This window comes from Tasmannia lanceolata, unplaced genomic scaffold (assembly GCF_043159265.1).
Source record: "Tasmannia lanceolata isolate RefF3 unplaced genomic scaffold, GAP_Taslan_0.1 ptg000007l, whole genome shotgun sequence".
NCBI lineage: Eukaryota > Viridiplantae > Streptophyta > Magnoliopsida > Canellales > Winteraceae > Tasmannia > Tasmannia lanceolata.
Genome location: NW_027518684.1, coordinates 14,072,058 through 14,093,912, shown reverse-complemented (window position 1 = coordinate 14,093,912; position 21,855 = coordinate 14,072,058). Strand labels below are relative to the sequence as shown.

The 21,855-nt window shown below is 37.5% G+C and overlaps 2 protein-coding genes across 2 annotated transcripts; both read left to right on the top strand.

The window, feature by feature from the left end:
• Positions 1-777: 777 nt before the first annotated feature.
• On the top strand, positions 778-5,259 carry LOC143882010 (large ribosomal subunit protein eL30-like). Its single transcript, XM_077385385.1, has 5 exons — positions 778-930; positions 2,151-2,256; positions 3,024-3,125; positions 4,721-4,789; positions 4,961-5,259. The coding sequence occupies exons 1-5, from the start codon at positions 910-912 to the stop codon at positions 4,999-5,001; spliced, it is 339 nt and encodes a 112-aa protein (XP_077241500.1). The 5' UTR covers positions 778-909; the 3' UTR covers positions 5,002-5,259.
• Positions 5,260-12,062: 6,803 nt separating this feature from the next.
• Positions 12,063-21,171, top strand: LOC143882009 (F-box family protein). The gene is made up of 2 exons (XM_077385384.1): positions 12,063-12,151; positions 19,930-21,171. The coding sequence occupies exon 2, from the start codon at positions 20,040-20,042 to the stop codon at positions 20,799-20,801; it is 762 nt and encodes a 253-aa protein (XP_077241499.1). The 5' UTR covers positions 12,063-12,151; positions 19,930-20,039; the 3' UTR covers positions 20,802-21,171.
• Positions 21,172-21,855: the final 684 nt, after the last annotated feature.

Genomic DNA, 21,855 nt, shown 5'->3' with positions numbered 1-21,855 from the left:
ATCCTAAAAAGAAAATTCTAGGTAATCCCCCCATCATCTCGCTTTCTCTCTCTCTAATCTCCCTCTCCTGGTTAACTTGCATCAAAACAGAATAAAGCACATGACTCAGTTAGGGTTTTAACTGCATCCGAAATCCTACCCCCATCCATGACTTTACTTGGCCAAAGAATGCTTGAGCATCCAAAGAGAACCTAGTGCAAGGCATCTTCATATAATTTTCCAGGCAAGAAAAAAACAACTTTATGTTGCGTGGTTGCCAGTGTAGCATTAAAATCCCTATAAACTACCAAACAAGAACAAGGGTAATAATTGCATGTCGGGTGAAATTTCATAATAATGCCGTTCTTAAAAAGAAATGGAAAGGAAAAGACTTTCCCAGGAAAGTCCCATCTAAGGTGAAAAGACTTATCTTGCCAACCAAACTAGGAAGTCATTTTCCAAGATACAGGGGATTTTTGTCAATTTCCAAAAGATAGGGATACCTTGTTTATTTTCTGGGAGGTAGCGAGAGTTTAGGTAGCATTTGGCAACCCCAGGAAATCATACGATGGAAGGGCATACAACTACGTAATGGTTGTACGATTGAAGTACTGGACTTGATATTTGATCCAACGGCTTCTCACTTCAGATAAAATATAAAGGCTGGGACGATGAGTGCGTGTGTTTGTACTCGACAGTCCACACATTGCATTATAGAGTGGCACTATCGTCAGTTTAAAATATTCTAAGGGTAAACTCGGGCACTTGCTTACAGTGGCTTAATCGGTAATTCCAATGAAGCGAAGGGGTAAATAAGGTTATAGGCGACTCTAGGGTTTCTATAAAACCAGTACTTGTTTTAGGGCACTGGGTTTCTCGACTGCCGTTCATTTTTAGGGTTTTGCATCTTTGGCGACAGCAGCAGCAGCCATGGTGGCCGTCAAGAAGTCCGTAAGTTTTCTGCTCCCAATCTCGGAATCGATCTCCTTCCTCCTAATCTTCTCCTCAATTTCATTGATTTCTCGCTTTGAATAAAATCATGAGCTCCAAATGAGATTCGTATGTCTGCACATTTGTTTTCTCTTTTAGATTCTCCTCACTCCCTGCAAATCAAATGATTTTTTTGGCTGTAGAACGCATTCAGATCTCTTGCGCCGTTTGGATACGTGGATTTTATAATCTATGATCGTAAAATCCTGGATTTTACAAGCTAAATCCTAGATTTTATATGCTCAAACCTGGATTTTACAATTTTAGCTTATAAAATCCAGGTTTTAGCTTCATTTTCAAAAAAATAAAAAAAATAAAAATTCCAGGTTTTAGCTTGTAAAATCTAGGATTTCGCACATTTGTTTTCTCTTTCTGATTCCCCTCACTCTCTGCAAATCGAATGATTTTTTGGCTGTAGAACGGTTTCAGATCTGTTGAGTCGTTTGGATTCATTGATTTTATAACCTATCACCATAAAATCCCGGGTTTTACAAGCTAAAACCTGGATTTTATATTCTAAAATCTAGATTTTTCATGCTCAAACTTGGATTTTATAATCCTGAATTATAAATTCCAGGCTTTTGCTTGTACAATCTGGGTTTTCATCATCCTGGATTATATTATTCATGTTTCCAAACGACCAGAGTTTTTCATTTGAATGTCCGCACATTTGTTTTCTCTTTCTGGTTCTTATCACTCTTTGCAAAGCGAATGATTTTTTGGCTGTAGAACCCTTTCAGATACCATTAAAAAAATGCTCTCAGATCTCTTGCGCCGTTTGGATACATCGATTTTATAATCCACGATCGTAAAATTCGTAAAATCCTGGATTTTACAAGCTAAAAACTGGATTTTATATGCTAAAATGTAGATTCTATATGCTCAAACCCGGATTTTACAATCCTGAATTATAAAAATCCAAGTTTTAGCTTGCAAATCTGGGATTTTAGAATCCTGGATTATAAAATCCATGTTTCCAAATGACCAGAGTGTTTCTGTTTCTTTGTTAGTATATTTGATTGAGAGATTTCTCATTTCTAGCAGTGGCTCTTTTTGTATTAGTTTCTTTCAATTTTCAGTTTTTCTTTTTCTTTTTATTTAATCAATTTGATTGACTTTTTTATATATCAGATTATTTCCGAATAATTGAATCTATTCATTTTTTTAATTAATATATCCAGAAAAAGACTCATGAGAGCATTAACAATCGGCTTGCTCTTGTGATGAAGAGCGGGAAGTACACCCTTGGTTACAAGACCGTCCTCAGGTCCCTAAGGAGCTCCAAAGGTAGATTTTCTTCCCAATTCTAGTTTATTAACATGCTTCACGAGGGTTTACTAATCTCCGATTTAATTTTTGTATTGCTCTTGTTGGCACCAATCTTAAAGTACTACAAATCAACTAGGAGATTGATCTATTGATTTCTGAGTTTAACTCTGCCTGAAATTTTTTGTAGCCGATGAAAAATGGGAGTGCTCAACACGAGCAAAGAATCTAACGCACTGTTTTGAATCTATTCCTAAATTGGTGATTTAAGTAAATGTTGAATTTTTACTCAGAAATTATCGAGATGAATTCTTTTCTTTTTTGTAGACCTAGTGAGGTAGCTTAGATGATGAAAAATGAATAATGGGATTGAGCCTCTAGCTCAATGGTCATGGTAGTGTTCTTGAACCTGAAGGTCAGAGTTTCAATCCTTGCTTACCTACCAAAAAAATGAATAAAAGATAATAGAAAATATAAATTTCATCAAATATTTCTCTCGTTTAATGGCCTCGCGCGTGTGTGTTCTAAGATTATTATTATTATAGCCCCTCCTGTTGGAATGTAAAAGGAAAATTATTTCATAATCGTGTTTGTCTTCCATAAGTTTGTTGATTTTGTAAGATAGTGGTTGAAACTTATGGTGGATTTTTTGGGGTTTGGCTCTCAGTCTCTGGTCAAACTAATTAGCTCATCTGAAATCTTTATTTTCAGACATTGACTGTTTTTCGTTAGTGAATGACTGATTTGATATTGGCATTTGATCAATTTATAATCTCTGATCTATATAGGGAAGTTGATAATAATTGCCAACAACTGTCCTCCGCTTCGAAAGTCTGAGATAGAGTACTATGCAATGCTGTCAAAGGTTGGAGTTCATCATTTTAACGGAAGTAAGTGGTTTATCATGATCCTCCTGTTGGACTCTTTCCTGTCTATATGACTTTACATATTCACTGCTAATTGGATGTTTGCTGCATGGCTGCTTGTAGTTCTGTTATTTTGGTGATGTTGTGTTGATGATCACTTGAATTTAGTGCTACTCCATGCAAAGTATTCGAATTTTTTGCTGTTGGGTTGTCGGGTTATTAGTTCTTCTGTTGTTACATCACATATTGGAATTTTCCTTCACTATAATACATATATGAGCAACCATTCAAAATAATAATAATAATAATGATACTAATACATAGATGAGCCGTTGCATGGCTAAAAAGAATTACAGTGTCCATTGCAATGAACACCTGGTATGGTAAAAAGTGAAATGGGAAATCATGGAAGTAACTCCTGTTATAAGCTATAACAGCTCCATAATACTATTAACTAACTACCATCATAACTTGTTAATCACATTTATATGTTGTTAGTTATGAATAGCATTTTGGTTGGCATTTCGTTCTGAACACCGCAATGGAACTCAATTGCATTTCTTATGTTTCGGTGTTTCCTTTTCGGAAAAGGTGCTGTAATCTGCATTTTCTACATATTCAACAAAAAGAAATACTTAAAACATCTACCATATGCTGATATGCATGAAATTTTTTCTTGATGGGCCTAATTAATACCTAATTTAGTGCAAAATATTTATAAAACTCACCATTCATTATACCGATTGAACTCTAAATTTTATAAAATGAAAGGGGTGACGGCAAAATGCCTTGGTAAAAAAGAAAAGAAAGTGGTTACTCATTTCGCTTCTTCCTAAAAGTAAAATTAAAAATACTTCGGTCAAGATGGGAAAAAATTCGACAACAGACTCTCTTACATAAAACCGAGTCATGATATTGCCCTACTCTAAGGAGTTTTTCTTCCGGGAGGACTCTCTTGCAAAACAGAGTCAAAGTAGTTACCGACCCGAGGGAGTTCATTTTCCGGGATGATTCTTCTATGGGTTTTGGGCACTCTTTAAAGTGCACTGAGAACACGTATTTATACACGTTTTGAGAATGTTGAGTTTTTCATAAACTTTGTAAGATTTTTTTTGTTGGAAATAAGTGTAAATACGTGTTCCCCAAGGAAAATAGCAAAATAAATAAATGTAAAACTGTTACAGTTTCTAAAAAATATCCATGTGGCAATGCCCAGACATAAACTAGTGTCCAACTAAGTATAAAAAACCCAAAACCTCAAACATCCACTGCATAAAAAAAGAAGATAAAATCTAGATCACATTTCCTAACAAATGATAAGTTATGAAAACAAGTCTATACCCAGAGTAGATAGCTAATTCCCACGAGTTTGTGTGAGGCCTTACACAACTCAACAAGTCTAAGATCATTCACAAATGAAGACACGAAGGTAGTGAAGTGTTGTAATGTTCCTCTAGCCTGAAACAAATAGAAAAGAATGAAACTTGATTCTTTTCTTTTTACTCTTTTATGCACATATGTTTTATATAGACACAGAATGTGTAGAGATGCTTCAATTGCTCCTTCACTTGAGCCTGAACTTTGTAGTGTTGTTGTGTGTCATGTTTCATTTTTATCAGATAATGTGGATTTGGGCACTGCTTGCGGTAAATATTTCCGGGTGTGCTGCCTCAGCATTATTGATCCAGGTGGGCGACACTGTTCTAGGCCATGTTTGGAAACCATGAAATCGTTTCTCATGGAATATTAGTTTATCTAGTTGTGAAAAAATTCATGGTTGCCAAACATAGCATATAGCATTTTTTTTCGTTAGTATGCTCACCGAGATGTTGAGAAACTGCTGCATGGCTTTGTTTCAGGTGATTCGGATATCATTAAGAGCATCCCCGGTGATCAGTAAAGACAATGAGTGAGTATTAGTCTGTATTGCTTTTATTAGACTCGGATGATTGTTTACAGAAGGGGTCTGCTCAGTAGAGGCTTTTGGATGTCCAACTTTTTCTGCTAACTCTCCCAAGAACATTAGTTAGATATAGAGAAATCTATTAGATGAAGACCCCTCTTTGTTTTGTTTATTATTATGATACAGTCCTTTTTTGTTTTTACTTGATCGCATCTTTCTAAGGTTAAGCAGTACCCAGATTGCAGTTTTTTTGTCCATTTTTCTTAGTTTTGTTGCTATTTATTATCCGGTGTCCAGTGAAATTATCCATGTTTGGCAACCATGAGAAATTATTCCATGGAGTATTCGTTGCCTTAATTGTGAAAGAGCTAAGGAGGGATGGAGGGGGAGAGACTTACAGGGACACTAGTGGAGGGAACATGTAGGGTATGAGAAATCCCAAAAAAAAAAACAGTGAAACGAAATGCCCTACCTCAAATTGGGTTTATAGTCCCCTGTTTTTTGGCTGACTTCCCGTGCTCCCCTCACTAAAACCCTCTCAAGCCTCTACTCCGATCTCTCGCAATTCGTCTCTAAAATATTTCATGGTTCCCAATGATCATAGCCTCTTGATCTACGATGCCACATCTTAGGGTTCTTCCTTCCAAGAAAATCTAAGCCATTGATTATTGATGTGATGTTATTAACCTGGGGTCTCATGGTCGACAAGATCAGCGGTCTTGATTCTATGCATATGGGGCTCAAAAGTTGATTGTTTGGATTCATCTCCCCAGGGCTTGTGATGGACGGTGATCAAGTATGTCATACTTGATAAGTGCATTTTAGAAGTTATGAAAGAAATTGAAAGCGGTAGAAAAATATGAACAAAATCCAAGACAATTTGCATTATCATTTCCATAGGTTGATCCTAACCCTCTGATCTGTAGATAAGGCAAATGGGCTGGACGTTGTGATATAACAAGCAATTAGTTTTTGGTTTAGTTATGTATTTTGAATTTTAAACCTAGGTTGTTTCAGGTAGTTAAGACTTAGAGCATATGTTTTTCACATAAATCATTTGTAAAAGTCTAAATATAGGGGACAAAAAATGTAAATGTCGATGCACTCTTAAAAAAGGGAAGTGCCATATTCGCACCCTTCTAGTGTAAAAGATTAGTCATAAACATGATTTCAAATTTTGGTTTCGGAATGTGTTTCGGTCCACGCCGAAATGACATTAGCGGCAATTTTTTCTCTTTCGACAGAAATTTCGGTAATTATGCTGAAATTTTGGGATAATATCAAATAATTATAAAAATCAAAAATTTTGGGTGAAATTCCTTAAGTTTCGGACGAAATTTCAGGATAAAATGTCAACTGAAATTTCGACCAAAATAAACTACCGCTTCAGGTATTACCGATTTGGTTTTCGTTCTCCACCGAAACCCGAATTTTAAAAGCACGACTCATAAATACACTAGAGGGGGCTGCCCCTGGTAAATATTCGGGGCAAATGTATCATTTCCCTTAAAATACGACATATTAAGAGAATTTCACACTTATCCATCAATGGTCACTCCGGATGCGTTTGTACAATTGTACATATGACAGCTATACGAGAATTTCTATTAGCAGTTTAATGCGAGAAATGTCACAGAAATAAGTATGAGACGACGTCCTCGGCTGTTCTCTTAGAGCTTGTGCTTATTGACAATTTCAAGAGAAAAGAAAGAAAGATACTGATTGTGGTTGATAGATTCACTAATTTCATGTTTGGCAACCATGATATTTGTTAATGAATATTAGCTTACCAAGTGTTGAAAGAAGGCTACGGAGAGAAGAATTGAGAGCGCATGAATGAGGAGAGGTTGGGAATTGGCTGAAAAATAAGGAAAACAAAAACTATTTTGAGTAGACTTTTGCTTTTCCCTGCTTTTAAGCCACTTCTCACCTTCTCTTTACTCCTGCCCTCTCTTAATTCTCTCCCTCTCCAACTCTCCTTGCCCCTCTCCACGACTAGATAAAGCAATATTCCAAGGAAAAATCTTTCATGGCTGCCAACTTGGCCTAATTATATGCATTTTTGTGCTCTATCTCACCCATACTCGGCATGATCAGTGGCCGAAACATTTGTGCTTGGCGTTCTCTAATCACATGGAATCCTCTTCTCAATAGTTTGTGACTGCTATCCAAGATTTATCAATAAAATTTGGCAAGAGTTATTTGTGCTACAAAGATCCTAAGCCACAAATGAGTACGACCTAGTGCCCTACCATACACAAATGTAGTGCTAAACCAAGGCACCTAATCGTTGTTTGGAGACATATTTGTGATGTTTCCAAGCAATGTGTAAAGTGGTAGGGCCACTATCTAATACTTGTTCCTACTTATCGGGCATTTTACCAATCAAAGACTCCACATAAGAAGATTATCATCAATTGGGGAGTCTTCTTTTTTTTTTTCTTTTTTTTTTGGAATTTTGAACATTGAGGACAAGGTTCTTTTGGAGGAGGAAAGAACGTTAGGTTCCACACTTCCATGTGGTAAATGAGAGAGGAGAGTACTTTAGAGTGTATACACAAGACCTCCATGATTTAGGGATACTTGAAGTCTATTTTGATTAAGTTTGTAAGTAGTTTCCTAAATTGTCATGGGTTGCTACCTTGGGATCACATTTGGGTTCTCTCATGCTAAGAGAGGTCCCCCCCCCCCCCCCCCCCCCCCCCCCCCACAAACGGATCAAACATGTTCTTTTGAAGATACTTGTATCAAGAGAAGAGAGAGCCGTTGAGTTGCCGGTTTCAATGGAGGTAGACGAATTCGAGCAGGTCGAAAGGAGTGAGCTTCTGTCGAATTATAAATGATTAAATAACACTATCCCTAAGAGCTCAAGCTTTTGGGCTATTGGAGTAATTGGTTGTTTCACATGGTACCGGAGCTATTGCCTCACAACAAGTCATGGGTTCAAAACCCAACAACTCCTTGGTGTTAAAAAGCCATGTGTATGGCCAACCCAAAAAGAGGGGTCATACCATAGTTAGCAAAACTCCGTCTTTGACATGAAAAAAAAATGTGTTTTACTGTTTTGCCGTTTAAAACTCCATTTTAAACTTCCAGGGTGAAAAAAACAAAGTTTTATTTTTTGAGGAAAACATTTTAACCGTGTTTAAAATGTATCGTATTAAACACATTTTTTTGGCCAACTTTTCAACTTCACCAGCACTATATCTTGTAAGTGACAAAATTTTGAATGCATTTTTTGGTGTTTCGGTTTTTTTTTTTTTTTTTAACCGATACTATATTACTTTTTCCCGTCCCCTTTTTTTTGCCGTATCACATTTTGCTAACTATGGGTCATACCTTAGTGAGAGTGCTGAAGTATAAATGATTAAATAACACCATCTCTAACGGCTTAAGCTTTTGGAGTTACTGGTTGTTTCACATGACAATAGCCATTGAGAATCACTTGAACGGATGATCCTATTCCCATGGTTCAATAAAGCCACGTTTAGGATTCTGCCAAAAAAGAGTTAACCAATTGATTTTGGGACACCAAGACTTGTGGGTCACCTCGTAATATTCCATGAGAACAATAGTCTTGTTTTTACAGCTAGTCCCTATGTGTTCTGCGTGTGGGCCACCACATCATGTGCATGGTCTGGTCCACATGTAGGGCAGGCAAGAGGGGCTGTAACGGGGTTTTGCCACAACTATTGTTATTCATATCGGTTGGTATCACTTGATTCTGCTTGAAAGTGGGTCGGGTTAAGTTAAGTATATATTTTTAGGGGAATGATACCACCCCCCACCCGCTTTAACATTATTTGTTAAGTTTTAAAGGCAAAGAAAATAGGGGTGAATTTATCCTCAAGCAGTGAACCATTCTCACAGAAACCATTAAAGAGGGGGATTTTATCCATTTAGAAGGGGTGTGGGGGGGGGGATTCATTTACCTATTTTTATTAGGCTTGAAACTGTGAGACTTCTCCATCGCTGCGAAGAGAGATCGAAGACGTAGATTTTCTAACAATGGTGACAAAAAGGGTGGGCACTGGATGGAAATTTTGTTTAAAACCCACCTTAGGTAAAAAACAGAGCCTTAATATAAAGATTTTGAAGATATATTTATATTTCTTATATTTTAAGGCATAAAAGATACATGCCGAAGTAGTTAAGAAGATTTAACACTAAATATGAGGCCGAGGTCATGGAGACAAAGTGTGTTCCATTAAAAAGCTTAATTATTGATGTTTGCTGGCAATTAATCTTGAACTTTTATTTTTTTGGCATATCTTATCATCATTTTCTCTATCATGTCTTCTTTCTATTTACATCATATCTAGGACACAATATGGTGGGGGCACATGCCCTATTTTATGTATAAAAGTTAGCGTCCGCCGCAAAAGGCATTTCGCGGGTGGTCTTTCGCACATCAGCCCGGCCACCTCGTCAATGGAGACAACTGCTAGCAAATCCCATAAAGGAAATATGAAAAGAACTAGCAAAAGGTCGAAGTTTTTGGTATAATAACACGTCGGTTTTCCCAATAATTTATAAATCAGGTTCTGTTCTTTTCTTTTTCTCTTTCTCCGGTAGGTATAACTTGACAACCATCACCTCCGTATTATCTCTTTTTTTTTAATTAATTGATTATTGCATCTTATTGTTTTTATTTGCAAAACTATCAAATCAGAAATGATATATGCACTCCTGTGTCGATAATAGGATAATTAAAATCATTTTAACCTTAAAACGCATGAATTACATTAGCAAAAAAAAAAACCCCACGTATCATAAGACAGACTAATACGAATAGGGCTTAGGTTCATCACATTCATTGGATTCAATATCTGATAGATTTAAGAAGTTCACATGCTTTTATAAAATTAATTAATAGTAAGTAGTAACTAGTGTACACATAAAATCAATATACCAAGTTATGGGTTATATGAGAATTTATACGGTGTGGCCGTATAGTCTAGTATTTTTCAAAAAGTATTGTACAGACCACTGCATAGGATGATCCAAACCGTTCATTTGTTGGGCCACAATATAAATAGGTTGTGCCCCGAAAATCAATCTCTCTCTCTCTCTCTGGTCCTCCCACCACTTTGATAAACTAATACTCCATAGAAAAAAATTTCATGGCCGCCAAACATGGCCTTAGGGTATATCTGGCAACAACGAAAAAAATATTCCATGTTGTATTAGTGTGGCAAGTTGTGAGAGGTGGGCAACGAAGGAGAGACTTTAGAGGGTGGGAGCATAGTTAGCAAAATGCGATTCGCCAAAAATACGGGACGACGAAAATTCGAGTTTAATACGGTACTGGTTCAAAAAAAATGTATTTAAAAAAACGGAAACACAAGAAAGTGAGTTAAGAATTTTGTCATTTACAAAATACGGTGGGGATAAAATTGAAAAGTTGGCCCAAAAACGTGTTTAAAATGTTTGCCTAAAAAAACGAAGTTTTATTTGTTGTGAAAGTTTTAAAAACCACGGCAATAAAACGAGTTTTGCTAACTATGGGTGGGAGTGAGGGGTGTATAAAAAACTTTAGGAAAACAAGAAAAAAAAACCTAATTTGAAGCAGCCTATTTCTTTTCATTGTTTCTCTCCACTCCTACTCTCTCAAGGGTCTTTCTCTCTGCTCATGTCTCACAAGTCACAACCGAGCCAATGAATTTTTCATGGATTAATTTTTCATGGCTGTCAAACATGCCCTCAGACGAGCGTGATTGGCGATAGTGAGTGTGCCCGCATGCAGATCATTCTACCATGTCCGCTTAGATACCTAGGGGCCATTTGGATACAAGGATTTTATAATCAGGATTGTGAAATCTTGGATTTCACAAGTTGAAACCGGGATTGCTTAGGATCGTCAAATGCAGGTATTAGATTATCTGTCGATTAAGATTCTTTGATGCTCTGTATGTCCATTTCTCATTCATTCAGGATGCCTCACAATCTATACTAATAGGTGGTGCTCTTTCTTAGATGCTCTATCTAGTGATGTTCCTGAACCCAACTGGATTAGTACCTGGTTTGTAAGCTCACAAAAGTAGAATCTATCAACTTCATCTGCTTGACATGGGTCCGGATCAATCGACCTATGTATATTGGGGCCCAAAAAAGAATGGTTTAGATTTTAAAAAACAGGAGGGACTCACTGCATTTTTTGAACATTATATGAAGCTACTCAGATACACCGTACAAAAACTCCTTATAGATGGATATGCATATTCTTATATAGGGAAATTGTTTAATTTGTAGTCACCCTTTTTCTGTTTTGCTTCATTTTTCCTCATATTCTCACTAGGTTTCAATTAGACATAACTCATAAGTAACCACTGATATTCCTACTTCCATATTTTGACAATGAAACGGAGAATTTATATAATGGGTGGCCGTGAAAACACGTGAAGTCTGGAAAGTATGGTACGGCCTACTCCATTCAACAGACCGGAGGGTTAGGATCATCCTATGGAAATGATTTTTGGGGCACAACCTATTTAAGTTCTGTCCTAGCAGATGGACGGTTTGGATCATCATATGGAGGGGGCGTACCATACTTTCCAGACTTCACGTGTTTTCATGGCCACCCATCATGTAATTTCTCAATGAAACGAACTCAAATTATTCAAGCAGCCGTCAAAAAGTTATTAAAATTCCCAAAAAGCTCTCAGTAGCCAATTAGCCCTCTATAAAGGAAAAGACAAAAGGGGGTTTGTCTCATTATCAAAACATGGTAGTGCAAATATCAAAACATATTTGATTTTTCTTCATCTTCTAGACGGTAAAAGAAGACGTCGGTGAAATTGAAAACGGGTACGAAAACGCAGTCTTATGGTGACGTGGCAGTTTCGGTCTGTTTAATAAAAAGATAAAATTAGTAATATGATAAAATCGCACCCTCAGTAAGATAATTCGCACTCCTTGTAGCGTAAATTGTAGCAAACTTTACCGGTAAAAAGGTGCGAATTATCCTATAAGGGGTGCGAATTTATCATCTCCCTAAAATTAATAATAACGGATAATTTCTCATTTTCTCCTATTTGAAAGATCTTATTTTATTAAAAGGCATGCGTTCGACGAGGCCTTTTTTCTTCATAGACGGATCTCTGGCTGAAATTCGACGATTTCTAGGGTTTCTCCGTTCTATTTTCAGGTGAGGCGATTTTTGTTTCTTCTCTAAATTTTCGAATTCCTCCCCCTATTTTCGTTTCCAATCTCATTTATTTCATCTCTGTTTCGATTCTATGCATTTCAGTGCCTGTTTAATGACAGATTATGGTGTTTATTTTATGAATTCGTTCCAATTTTCTGCAAGACTTTTGTGTTGATTTTTTTTTCTTTTGTGATTAGAAGTTGGAATTGAATTTTTCTCTATGAATTAGTGTTTTTTATTTGTTTCCTCTTGCGTTCTCTATTCGATGCTTTATAAGTGGGGGTGAGGGAATTTGGGATTTTTATAAGTTGCTTAGGGTTTTCTAGATTTAATGGGGTTTTCCGGGCATGAGCTCAGATCTGAATACACAATATGAGACAAGGTGATATAATCCTTCATGTGATCCTTTAATTAAAGTCGTGAGGACAGATACCTCTACAAAGAGTTGGTTGATGACCCCTCTACTTCCCTTTAAACATTTAGTCGGTGAAGGTGACCAAATTTCCAACTGTTTCCCTTTTAATTACTCTATTTTCTTTCTTTTCTTCTTTTCTTCTTCTTTTTTTTTGGTTGTGAAATTTGATTGCATGCCCATTACATGTTAGAATCCAGGCGAGTGAAGGTCATTGAATTTCTTATATTCACACAGTTGACCAAGCACACAACTCAACAAAGCCTTTGTCCTAAACTAGTTGGGGTTGGCTAAATGAATCCTTTAGAAAAATTTCATGAAGAAGGAATCTACCCGGCTCTAATCCTGGCTCTAGTTGGGTTCTTTTACGTTGATCATTTTCTTCCATTCTATCCTATCCAAGGTCATGTTCTTCGTTATGCTCCTAGTTATCATGTCTTTCCTCACTGTTTCTACTACCTCTTTTTACTTCATCAATTTGGCACGAGTCGCCTCTTCTCACCGGAGCATCCAAAGGCCTACGTTGTATATGTCCAAACCATCTTAAGTGGTGCTCTCTCATCTTCTCCTCAATTGGTGCCACCCCCACCTTTTTACATATGTCTTCATTTTTAATTCTATCTAACCTTGTGTGGCTGCACATCCATCTAAGCATTCGCATCTCCGCTACACTCATCTTATGCACGTGCTGCTTCTTGGTGGCACAACATTCTGAGCCGTACAACATGGCTGGCAGATTGCAAGTTCCAACTTAATTAAAATGATTTGCCTGAGTATTTAGGTTTTGACTGATTTTAATATTCTTATTCAAAGTTTACTTACAAAAACTTTCCAGTATCCCTATTAAGGTATCGATAAAACCCAAGTTATCACTTCCATAGATAAGAAGATTAAGCCGAAAATAAGTATTCATGACCATGCTTCAACTGTTAATGAACTTTAGCAAAGAGTATCACCAATAGATAAATCAGGAATTACAGCCTTATTACAAATACTTTCCATTAATAGTGTGCTTAATCATAAGATAAACGTAGTGATCTCTCTTGTCCCATAGGGGAAATACTTGCAATAACTATTTGGGGTTGAACTAGGAACTTCCTTCTCCCATACAACTTCTACTAAGCTTACCGGTTAAGTTTTAAATAGGATTGTCTTCCTTCCTTTAGAAGTGTTTTGAGGCACATATATTAACTAGAAAAAAAACGAATACTTTCTCTCGTATCAAGTGGAGCTTCTCTACCCTTTTTTTTTTTGAAAGGTAGGACTTCTATAGCTTTTAATCTCTAGGTGTGACGCAAAAACTATTTTTCTCTTTCTTAGATATGAGAATGATCTTATAAAAATACTATTCCATCATTGGTAAAAAATATCACCTAAGTTACAGATACGAGAATGATCTTATATGCGAGTGGGAGATATAGGTAAGGATCCTTTAAGAAATGTTAAAATAGTTTAAACCAAATTTGGTTTGAATTTCGAAAAGCACATATGCCTCTCTCTCACACATGCCTCCTGCAACAAATCAACACATCCTTTCTTAGATACCTCTCTTTAGCTTAGTATTCTCATTTCCTTTATGATGAGAATATAAAAAGAATAAAGAAACAGTTACGACTTAGGTTTCTCATTTGCTTTATGATAAGGAATACAAAAATAACAAAGAAGAGTTATGCACAAAAGGCTATCATTCTTTTATCTTTTAATGAAAGACTAGGCAACCAATAGTGAGAAAAAAAGAAGCCAAACTTGACATGTATCCCTCACCATTATCTCATTGTACCTTGTTGAGTGGGGTACTGATGCAGGGTAAGTGGTAAGGATATGCTCTGATGCCAATTTTGATGCAAGCGAGTGGTAGAAATCAGATGTATTAGTTTGTAAGGAGGTGGCCGATACTTGGTTGCGCAAAACAAGAACAAATGGGTGGGTGATGAGGTGTTAAGTAGCAAGATTTGCACAAATTTGCAACAGATCTCTGCTCGTAAAATTCTCTTTGAACAACGGCAATTACGAATGGAAGTAATGGATCTAACTATAGTTAATTCTTAGGAAAGCTCACTAAGAAACAGATCAGTCAATTGTCCATTTACCAACTGTGATAACCAGTCTAACAGTCCAGGGTGTTGTAAATTCTAACCACTGTATATGCATAAATCTCATTCATAAAAAGTGCACATATCATGGGCATTACTTTTAGACTCACTTAAAGAGTTAATGTCCATCACCAGCAGTCCCTAAATTGCCAAATTCGTCACATCCTTGCATGTTCTTCGAGGAAAAATCACACATTTCAGTAGTGAGCATTCATAGCAGTTCACGTGTACTTATTCTTCCCACTTAAGTGCTTTGACCTTTCACCATAATAAGTAATAACACACATATTTATTGAAAAATTCCTAGTTGGATGGGAAGCTCGCTTTGGAAACTAACTTCCTGTTTCCCAAATTTTGGCGAAGCAAGCTTCCCATAGGCTTTCCACACGTCTTCGCTTAATTAAAAGTACCTTTCCTATTTAGGTGATTATTTTTTCTAAAAGAGTGTGTTCTTTTTTTGATAATGTTGAAGAAGCGTTTTTTTTTTTGGGAAAAATACACTTCGACCCCCTGTGGTTTCTGACACATTCAACTTGACCCCAAAAGTTTAAAAAGTTTAAAAAAGTTTAAAAAAGTTACAAGTAGACCCCCTCTGGTTTCAAAACGTGACAAGTACACCCCCTCCGTCAATTGTCCGTGAGGTTAACCTAACGGATAGACTAAAACTAACCATGGTTAATATTTTGAGGACAGAAATACCCTCATTTGCAGAGGGATTAAGGTTACGCCATTTCTCACCGTCGCCATCGCCCCTCCGGCCACCGCCTTTGTCGCCACCTTCGGCCACCTCCGCCGTCGCCATCACCGGCCACCGCTGTCACCTCCACCACAGACAATCGAACCCCACCCCATGGCTACATCAAACCCACATTTCAAGAAAAAAACTTTGATAAAAACAAAAAATAAAGCCCTAAAATATTAGGGTTTTTGTACAAATCATTATAATGTTTGAATGAAGACAAATAAAACTCCTAAATGGAGAGTTTATGTTGATAAATCAACAAGGGTTTGAATCAAACCCCAATTTTTAGTTTTCAAGTATGAAAACCCTAATTTTCAGTTGGGGAAGACGATGACATTTTGGTCTTTTCCCCCACGCCGCCAGCTCCGTCCAGTTAAAAAAACCCAATGAAACCACAGGGGGTCTACTTGTAACTTTTTAAACTTTTGGAGTCAAGTTGAATGTGTCAAAAACCCCGGGGGTCTAAGTGTATTTTTCCTTCTTTTTTTTAAAACAAAGAATATTTAAAACTTTTAAAAAAACTTATCCAAAGTTTCAAATGAAACTTATATGGAATTGTTTTTCCAGAATCTTAATATTAAATCTACATGAATAAAACATGTGAAACTATAAATTCCTAAAACCTATAATTCCAATAAGTCGTGAAGTCTTCTCTATTGCTTTCAATCCTTACCTACATTAACCCAAACCTACTATAAACCTATTCTTTCTATTAGGGTTGCAACTTCTGTTGGGTTTTACCTGACGTGCATCAACCTGACCCAAAAAAACCCTGGATCGAGTTAAAAAATTGTGGGTCTTGGGTTGGTTCGGGTTTAATGGTAAAAATCCCGTTGTAATCTCTGGTCAGTTCGAGTTTAAAGGTAAAAAACCTGACCCGCATTATTAGAACTTATCTTTTAAATTTAAGGTATATTTATTTTATCTCGGTATAAGACCTTGCCCGTCGAGTAAGAACAAAAAAGCAAAAAAACCTTTCCCAAGTCCCAAACCGCATACATGACGGACGAGGGAGGGAGGGAGCTTTCTTGTTCTTCAGCAACGTCATAGCCAAGTATACTCATAATCTCTTTGCTTTTCATATATTTTCTCACTTTTATTTCATGGAACCTGTTAAAGTATAAACGATAAATAATGCCTTTCTCCAACAACTTAAGCTTTTGGAGAAGTTGGTAAGTTTCTAACATGGTATCAGAGCCAAAGGTCTCGAGTTCAAACCTCCCGGATAGCAAAAATCCACATGCGATGGTCGGCCCAAAGTGGGACCACATGTGCCACGTGTTTGCCAAGTGGGCCATACGTACGGGGGATTGTTAAAGTATAAAAGATAAATAACGCCTTTCTCCAACAGCTTAAGCTTTTGGAGAAGTCGGTAAGTTTCTAACAGAACCAAAACCCCTTTCATTTGATCTTCTCATTTTTAGGCTTTTCTTCCATCAAAATCAGATCTTTGCCAAGGATAAATTAGCTAGAAAATCCCTGTTCTTCTTTTACAGGAGTTACCTGATTTTGATGGGTAAATGATTGGGGATGGTCGGTATTGGGAAGGTGTGGAAAGGGCCTAAGGGGTTTGTGTATGCAATGAAAGGGGTGTACGATAGAGGGACATCATTGGAGAAGGATACCTGCTGGGCACAATGGGAAAAAGAAATGGGTTCTGGGTATTTTGGAGTTGCATATGCTGTTTTTTTCTAGATTTCCTTTTCTATTTATGGGTTCTGGGTATTTGAGAGACCTGAATAAAGCTATGAAGGTGTTGCTGGGCACAATGAGAAGATGAAATGGAACCTGCTACTTAACCATTCGCGTGATTCTCATTCTGGAAGCCAAAATCAATTCTTATTCTTTGGAGTGCCTCCAGAATCATAATCAAGTTTCTTAACCCTTCCCTCTATTTTGCTCTCAGTCATCTTTTGTATCCCCAAACCTCCAGTTGTCCTTGTTCTCTGCTCCCTTAAAACCAGTCGATTACAACTCCAAAACCTTCCAATTCTAGCATTCCAAACAGCCATCCCAGCCATTCTTTTGTTTCAACCTACCTCACCATACCAAACCAGCCCATTCCCCATCTATCCCCGCCAAACCTACAGCCTGTAGCAACCAGAGAATCATCAACACCCCCTACAAGCCGCCACCCTTGAACTCTCTTTTACTCTACCGACTACCCTTCTTGCAATCTTTAGTCGAGCAACCTTCAAGAACAACTATCTTTAACAAGCTTAATTTCCATTCAAAAACTTCCAACCAAACCATCATCCCACCTTAACCTATTATCCCCATAATTCACCCATAGCATTCCCTTCACACTCACCTTCCTCCACTAAATAGTTTCATTAGTTTAAACTGCCTTTCATCCCTTTCAACTATCATTTCATCCCTCTCAACTGCCCTTTCAGCAACCCTTTTCCATTTGGAATCTTCTGGCACATTGCTACACCACTCTGCATCAAGAAGGGAGAAGAAAGAGGATTATAATGAATCCCTGAAGTGTCAGTGAGTGCAAAGAGAGGTGGAGACGAGAAAACACGAAGAGAGGGGAGACATGAAGGGATAAAGGAGAGATAGGAGGAAACGTTGAATGAGCCCCATAAATCCTTCCATTTGATTTAATTCCCTGGAGGTATAAAAGTCTGCTCCAAAAATAAGGCCTAAAAATCAGGTAGTTTCTTTTGAATAACTTATTAAAGTCTTTAAAGAACGAGATTCTTGCAAAACCTTATTCTCGTGGAGGAAAAAATGTGAAATATCGTCCTGAAAAAAAAAAAAAACGTTAAAGAACGCAACCGAAATTACCGAGGATAGATTTTCCAAGTGTTAAAAATGGAAAAAAGTTGTGTGCCTAGTTTAGCTAGTTGTGACAATGAAGGGAAAAATGCATGGCTACTGGCTATTATTATTTTATTCCAGGTAAAGAGGGTAATCTTTTCATTACCTTTCATGGTTCCATATGGATTTTACTAAAACATTAGTACGTAAAGTTCAGTTTACCTTTCCTGCTGGTGCTTGGTCTTGATTTTAGCTCCTGCAATTGATTTTTGTACGCTGTATAGTTTCTACAATTTATCTCACATCGGTTGTGTCTGGGCTCTCCTTGTTCTTTCCCTATTACATTCTCGATCCAGGCATGACCTCTGATTCAAATCACATATGATTAGCACTTGACAAATACTTTCCACCGCCTCAAGGCTTAGATTTCGGTAACCTGTATTGATAAAGAAGAAATGGGCAATGCATGAGAGAGTGCTCAGGGAAAGAAATAGATAATGGATATCATGGAAAGAAAGTCATTGAAGCATGGATGCCATCCTTGGAACCAAGGTTCAAAAACAAGTGTTATAAGTTTATAACATTATCAAGGTGTCACTGTTATCACATGTTTTTTCTTCTTCTGTACTACGCCTTTTTTCCAAGAATGTTCACAATAAGGACCGTTATAACGTGTATTTGGACCATTTTTGGAACCTCTTATACAATTATACGTGCTCGATATCCAATCTCTTCAACCAGTATTCTTAACAGAATCGGATAGACTTTCAGTTTCAACTTCCCATCGAAGCTAGGGAGGGGTCACTGACATGAATTTGTGGGACTGCATCAATTTTATTTGCAGCTCCTATGCCAATTACCAATTTTATTTGCAGGTTTCAATGCAAGAATGTGGTGAAACCCGACCTGACCTGACCCGAGATAGTTTCTCAGGTAGGGTAGGGTTCTGGAAAACCTGACCCGAGTTACAACCCTACTTTCTTTACACTTTTTGTTCGCTTACAATTAGGCTTATTACATGCTTCGTGTTACTTTCAATGATGCTTCCCACACGTTTCCTGTTTACTTTTTTTAGAGCTTTTCACTTCTCGCAGTTTTTCTTTTCTAAACCCCCTTGCTTCCTGCCTCTGCCTCCTGCGTCTGCTTCGCTTTCCACACACCCTTCCCACTCTTGTAACTATGGTAGCACCACTTTTTTTATTCTTTCTCTGATGCTTTGAACAGATGCCATGGTTTATAATTACATTGCAAGTTTTCTTTGTTTTATTTTGGCTTTACCTAGGGTTGGTTTTATTCCTAAGTCGAAGGCATAACCAAGGCTATTCAAATGGACCATATTTATACGGTTCAAATTGAATAACCCTAGCTGCATTTACAGTGTGTTGTTCTGCCCCCCGGATGTCAGAGTGTTGAGTTGTGATGAACTGAAGGTTGCACCTATGTAACATCAGTAAATTTGAAATTGGAATCCTACTCTTGATCAAATGTTTACTTAGAACTGTTATCTTTGATCATATGACTTATTTCCATGGGACTGACTTTTGGGTAAAATCACTTATTAAATACACACACGTGAATCATGGGGTATCCACAGGTTTCCTGCTAATCCAAGCTGCTTGCTTGCTGAGGAGGTATAAATTAAAAATTTTGGGCATATTTAAAGTTCGGATTGGTTCTTAGCTTTCCTAATTTGATACTGATAATTAATACATCAAATGTTAGGTCTGCTTGGTTGTATTGTGAATGTTGTGTCCTTCGTTTGCAGGAAACCATTGAAACCCTTGGTCATTTTTAAGTTCTACTATACCATAACACTTGCACCAACAATTCTCAAGAGCAAATATCTCCATTCATTTCCTCGCGGGAGTCAAAAAAATGGCAGATGACCTGTCATTTGGGGAAGTGCTTAAGGCTGTCTTCCCACTACTTGATGGCAAAGACCTAGCTTCTTGTATGGGTGTATGTAGACAATGGAGAGATGTTGCCAGGGATGATTACTTCTGGAAATGTCTCTGCTCCCAAAGATGGCCTTCAGTCTGCAAAAGGCCTTTCCCTCTCATGTGTAGCTACCACAAGCTCTTTGTAACCTTCTCCAAGCGTCATCGTAGGCGAACCCTACTTCCTCCTAGGCTTTCCTTTGACAATTTAGAATTCTACATCGACCTCTGGGCCGAAGAAAGATTACTCTTCTCAGAAGTGGTCCCAGGCAATGTTCTCCAAAGTGGGATCAAAACCCCTCCATCCGGCATTTGTGATGTGTTGCGAGTACATCTAGAGGGACCCGATTATAAGATGACAATGCCCGTTGAGCCTAGGTTTAGCATTCCCTTGAGCCAGACCATAAGTGTCTCTGTGTTTGTAGGTCGTAAAGACACTAACAAGATGGCATGCATTGTGAACCGATCTGTGTTCGACTATGTTGATGCAACCGCCTTCCGTGCACTTGCTTTTGACTATCTCGACTTCTCACCCAACTACCCATTTGTCTCTGGTATTAGGGCTTGGATGTCCTTGCTTTTCATGGAAGATGGAAATGATGGGGTGATTGATGTTTTTGGTATTGAGATAGATTTCTGTGATGCTGCAAGCTCTGAAGACGAGGTTTTGTGGCTCTTAGACATGCTTGACTGGAAATGAAGGGGTCTGCCTTTGCTTTTAATGCTAAGATATCGTGTGGGTTTCTACAGGAGATCTTTGGATAAGAAATATGGCTCTCAGTTTAAGCTTGTGATTAGTGTAGGCATTGGAAAGGGCAGGTAAGTGTCTTCTTTGTTATTATTTCAAGGGTTAGAGTCTGCATTCACTTGTTGAAACTAGACATATTTATTCATTTTCTTGATATGATTAAGTGATTAGTCTTCTCTTTTTCATGTTTTCTATTAATAAGAAATGGGTTCTTTAGATAAAATGGCAAGGCAAGTTGTCCAGAATGTATGATGAGAGAGTCCAATACACATTGTAAGGAATTACTTTTGAACCTTTCAGTTATTCTTGGGTTTTTTTCTCATCGCCTGTTAATTATTCAGTGTAAAACTATTGGTCTGTGAGTAGTGTTAGGGAAATATGTGAAATCATCTCTTGTGACCAAGAAGACGGGAAGTGAGCATGACTTCCCACAAAATGCAATGATAGAAATCGTTGGTCAATTTCACTTGGGGGCCGTTTGGATACGCGGATTTTAGAATCCGGGATTTCTTCAAAATTGTGATGGGAAACGAGAAGAAGCCAGCTGTTGTTTTCTGATTTCTCGCCCTTCTTTCCGTCAGCAAGAGAGCAGGTGATCATCCCATGTTTCCAGGTTTTAGAAATCTCAGGATGCAGGAGAGATTTCTAAAAGCTGGTTTTCTTATTTAAAATCCAAGAAATGCTGTCAGGACAGCATATAACAGCCTGATCATGAACCCTCTTTTACATTGTCTTCAAAGTTCAAACTAAAACTTGGATACGCAGATTTTAGAATCCGAGATTTCTTCAAAGTTGTAGCTAACAGACGAGAAGAAGCTGACCAGCCATCGTTTTTAACTCGTTTTTACTTCTCGCCCTTCTTTCCTCAAGAGAGTAGCAGATCCTCTCATATTTCCAAGTTTTAGGAATCTCAGGATGCAAGAGAGATTTTTTAAACTTGAATTTCTCACTTAAAATCCAAGAAACGCAGTCAGGACAGCATACATACAGGAGTTTGATCATAAAC

Excerpts from the sequence above, each read along its gene's own strand:
- LOC143882010 (XM_077385385.1), top strand. The coding sequence starts at position 910 with ATGGTGGCCGTCAAGAAGTCC. Across the intron at positions 2,257-3,023 it reads GTCCCTAAGGAGCTCCAAAG|GGAAGTTGATAATAATTGCC; the intron begins GTAGATTTTCTT and ends TGATCTATATAG. Across the intron at positions 4,790-4,960 it reads CCTCAGCATTATTGATCCAG|GTGATTCGGATATCATTAAG; the intron begins GTGGGCGACACT and ends GCTTTGTTTCAG.
- LOC143882009 (XM_077385384.1), top strand. The coding sequence starts at position 20,040 with ATGGCAGATGACCTGTCATTTGGGGAAGTGCTTAAGGCTGTCTTCCCA.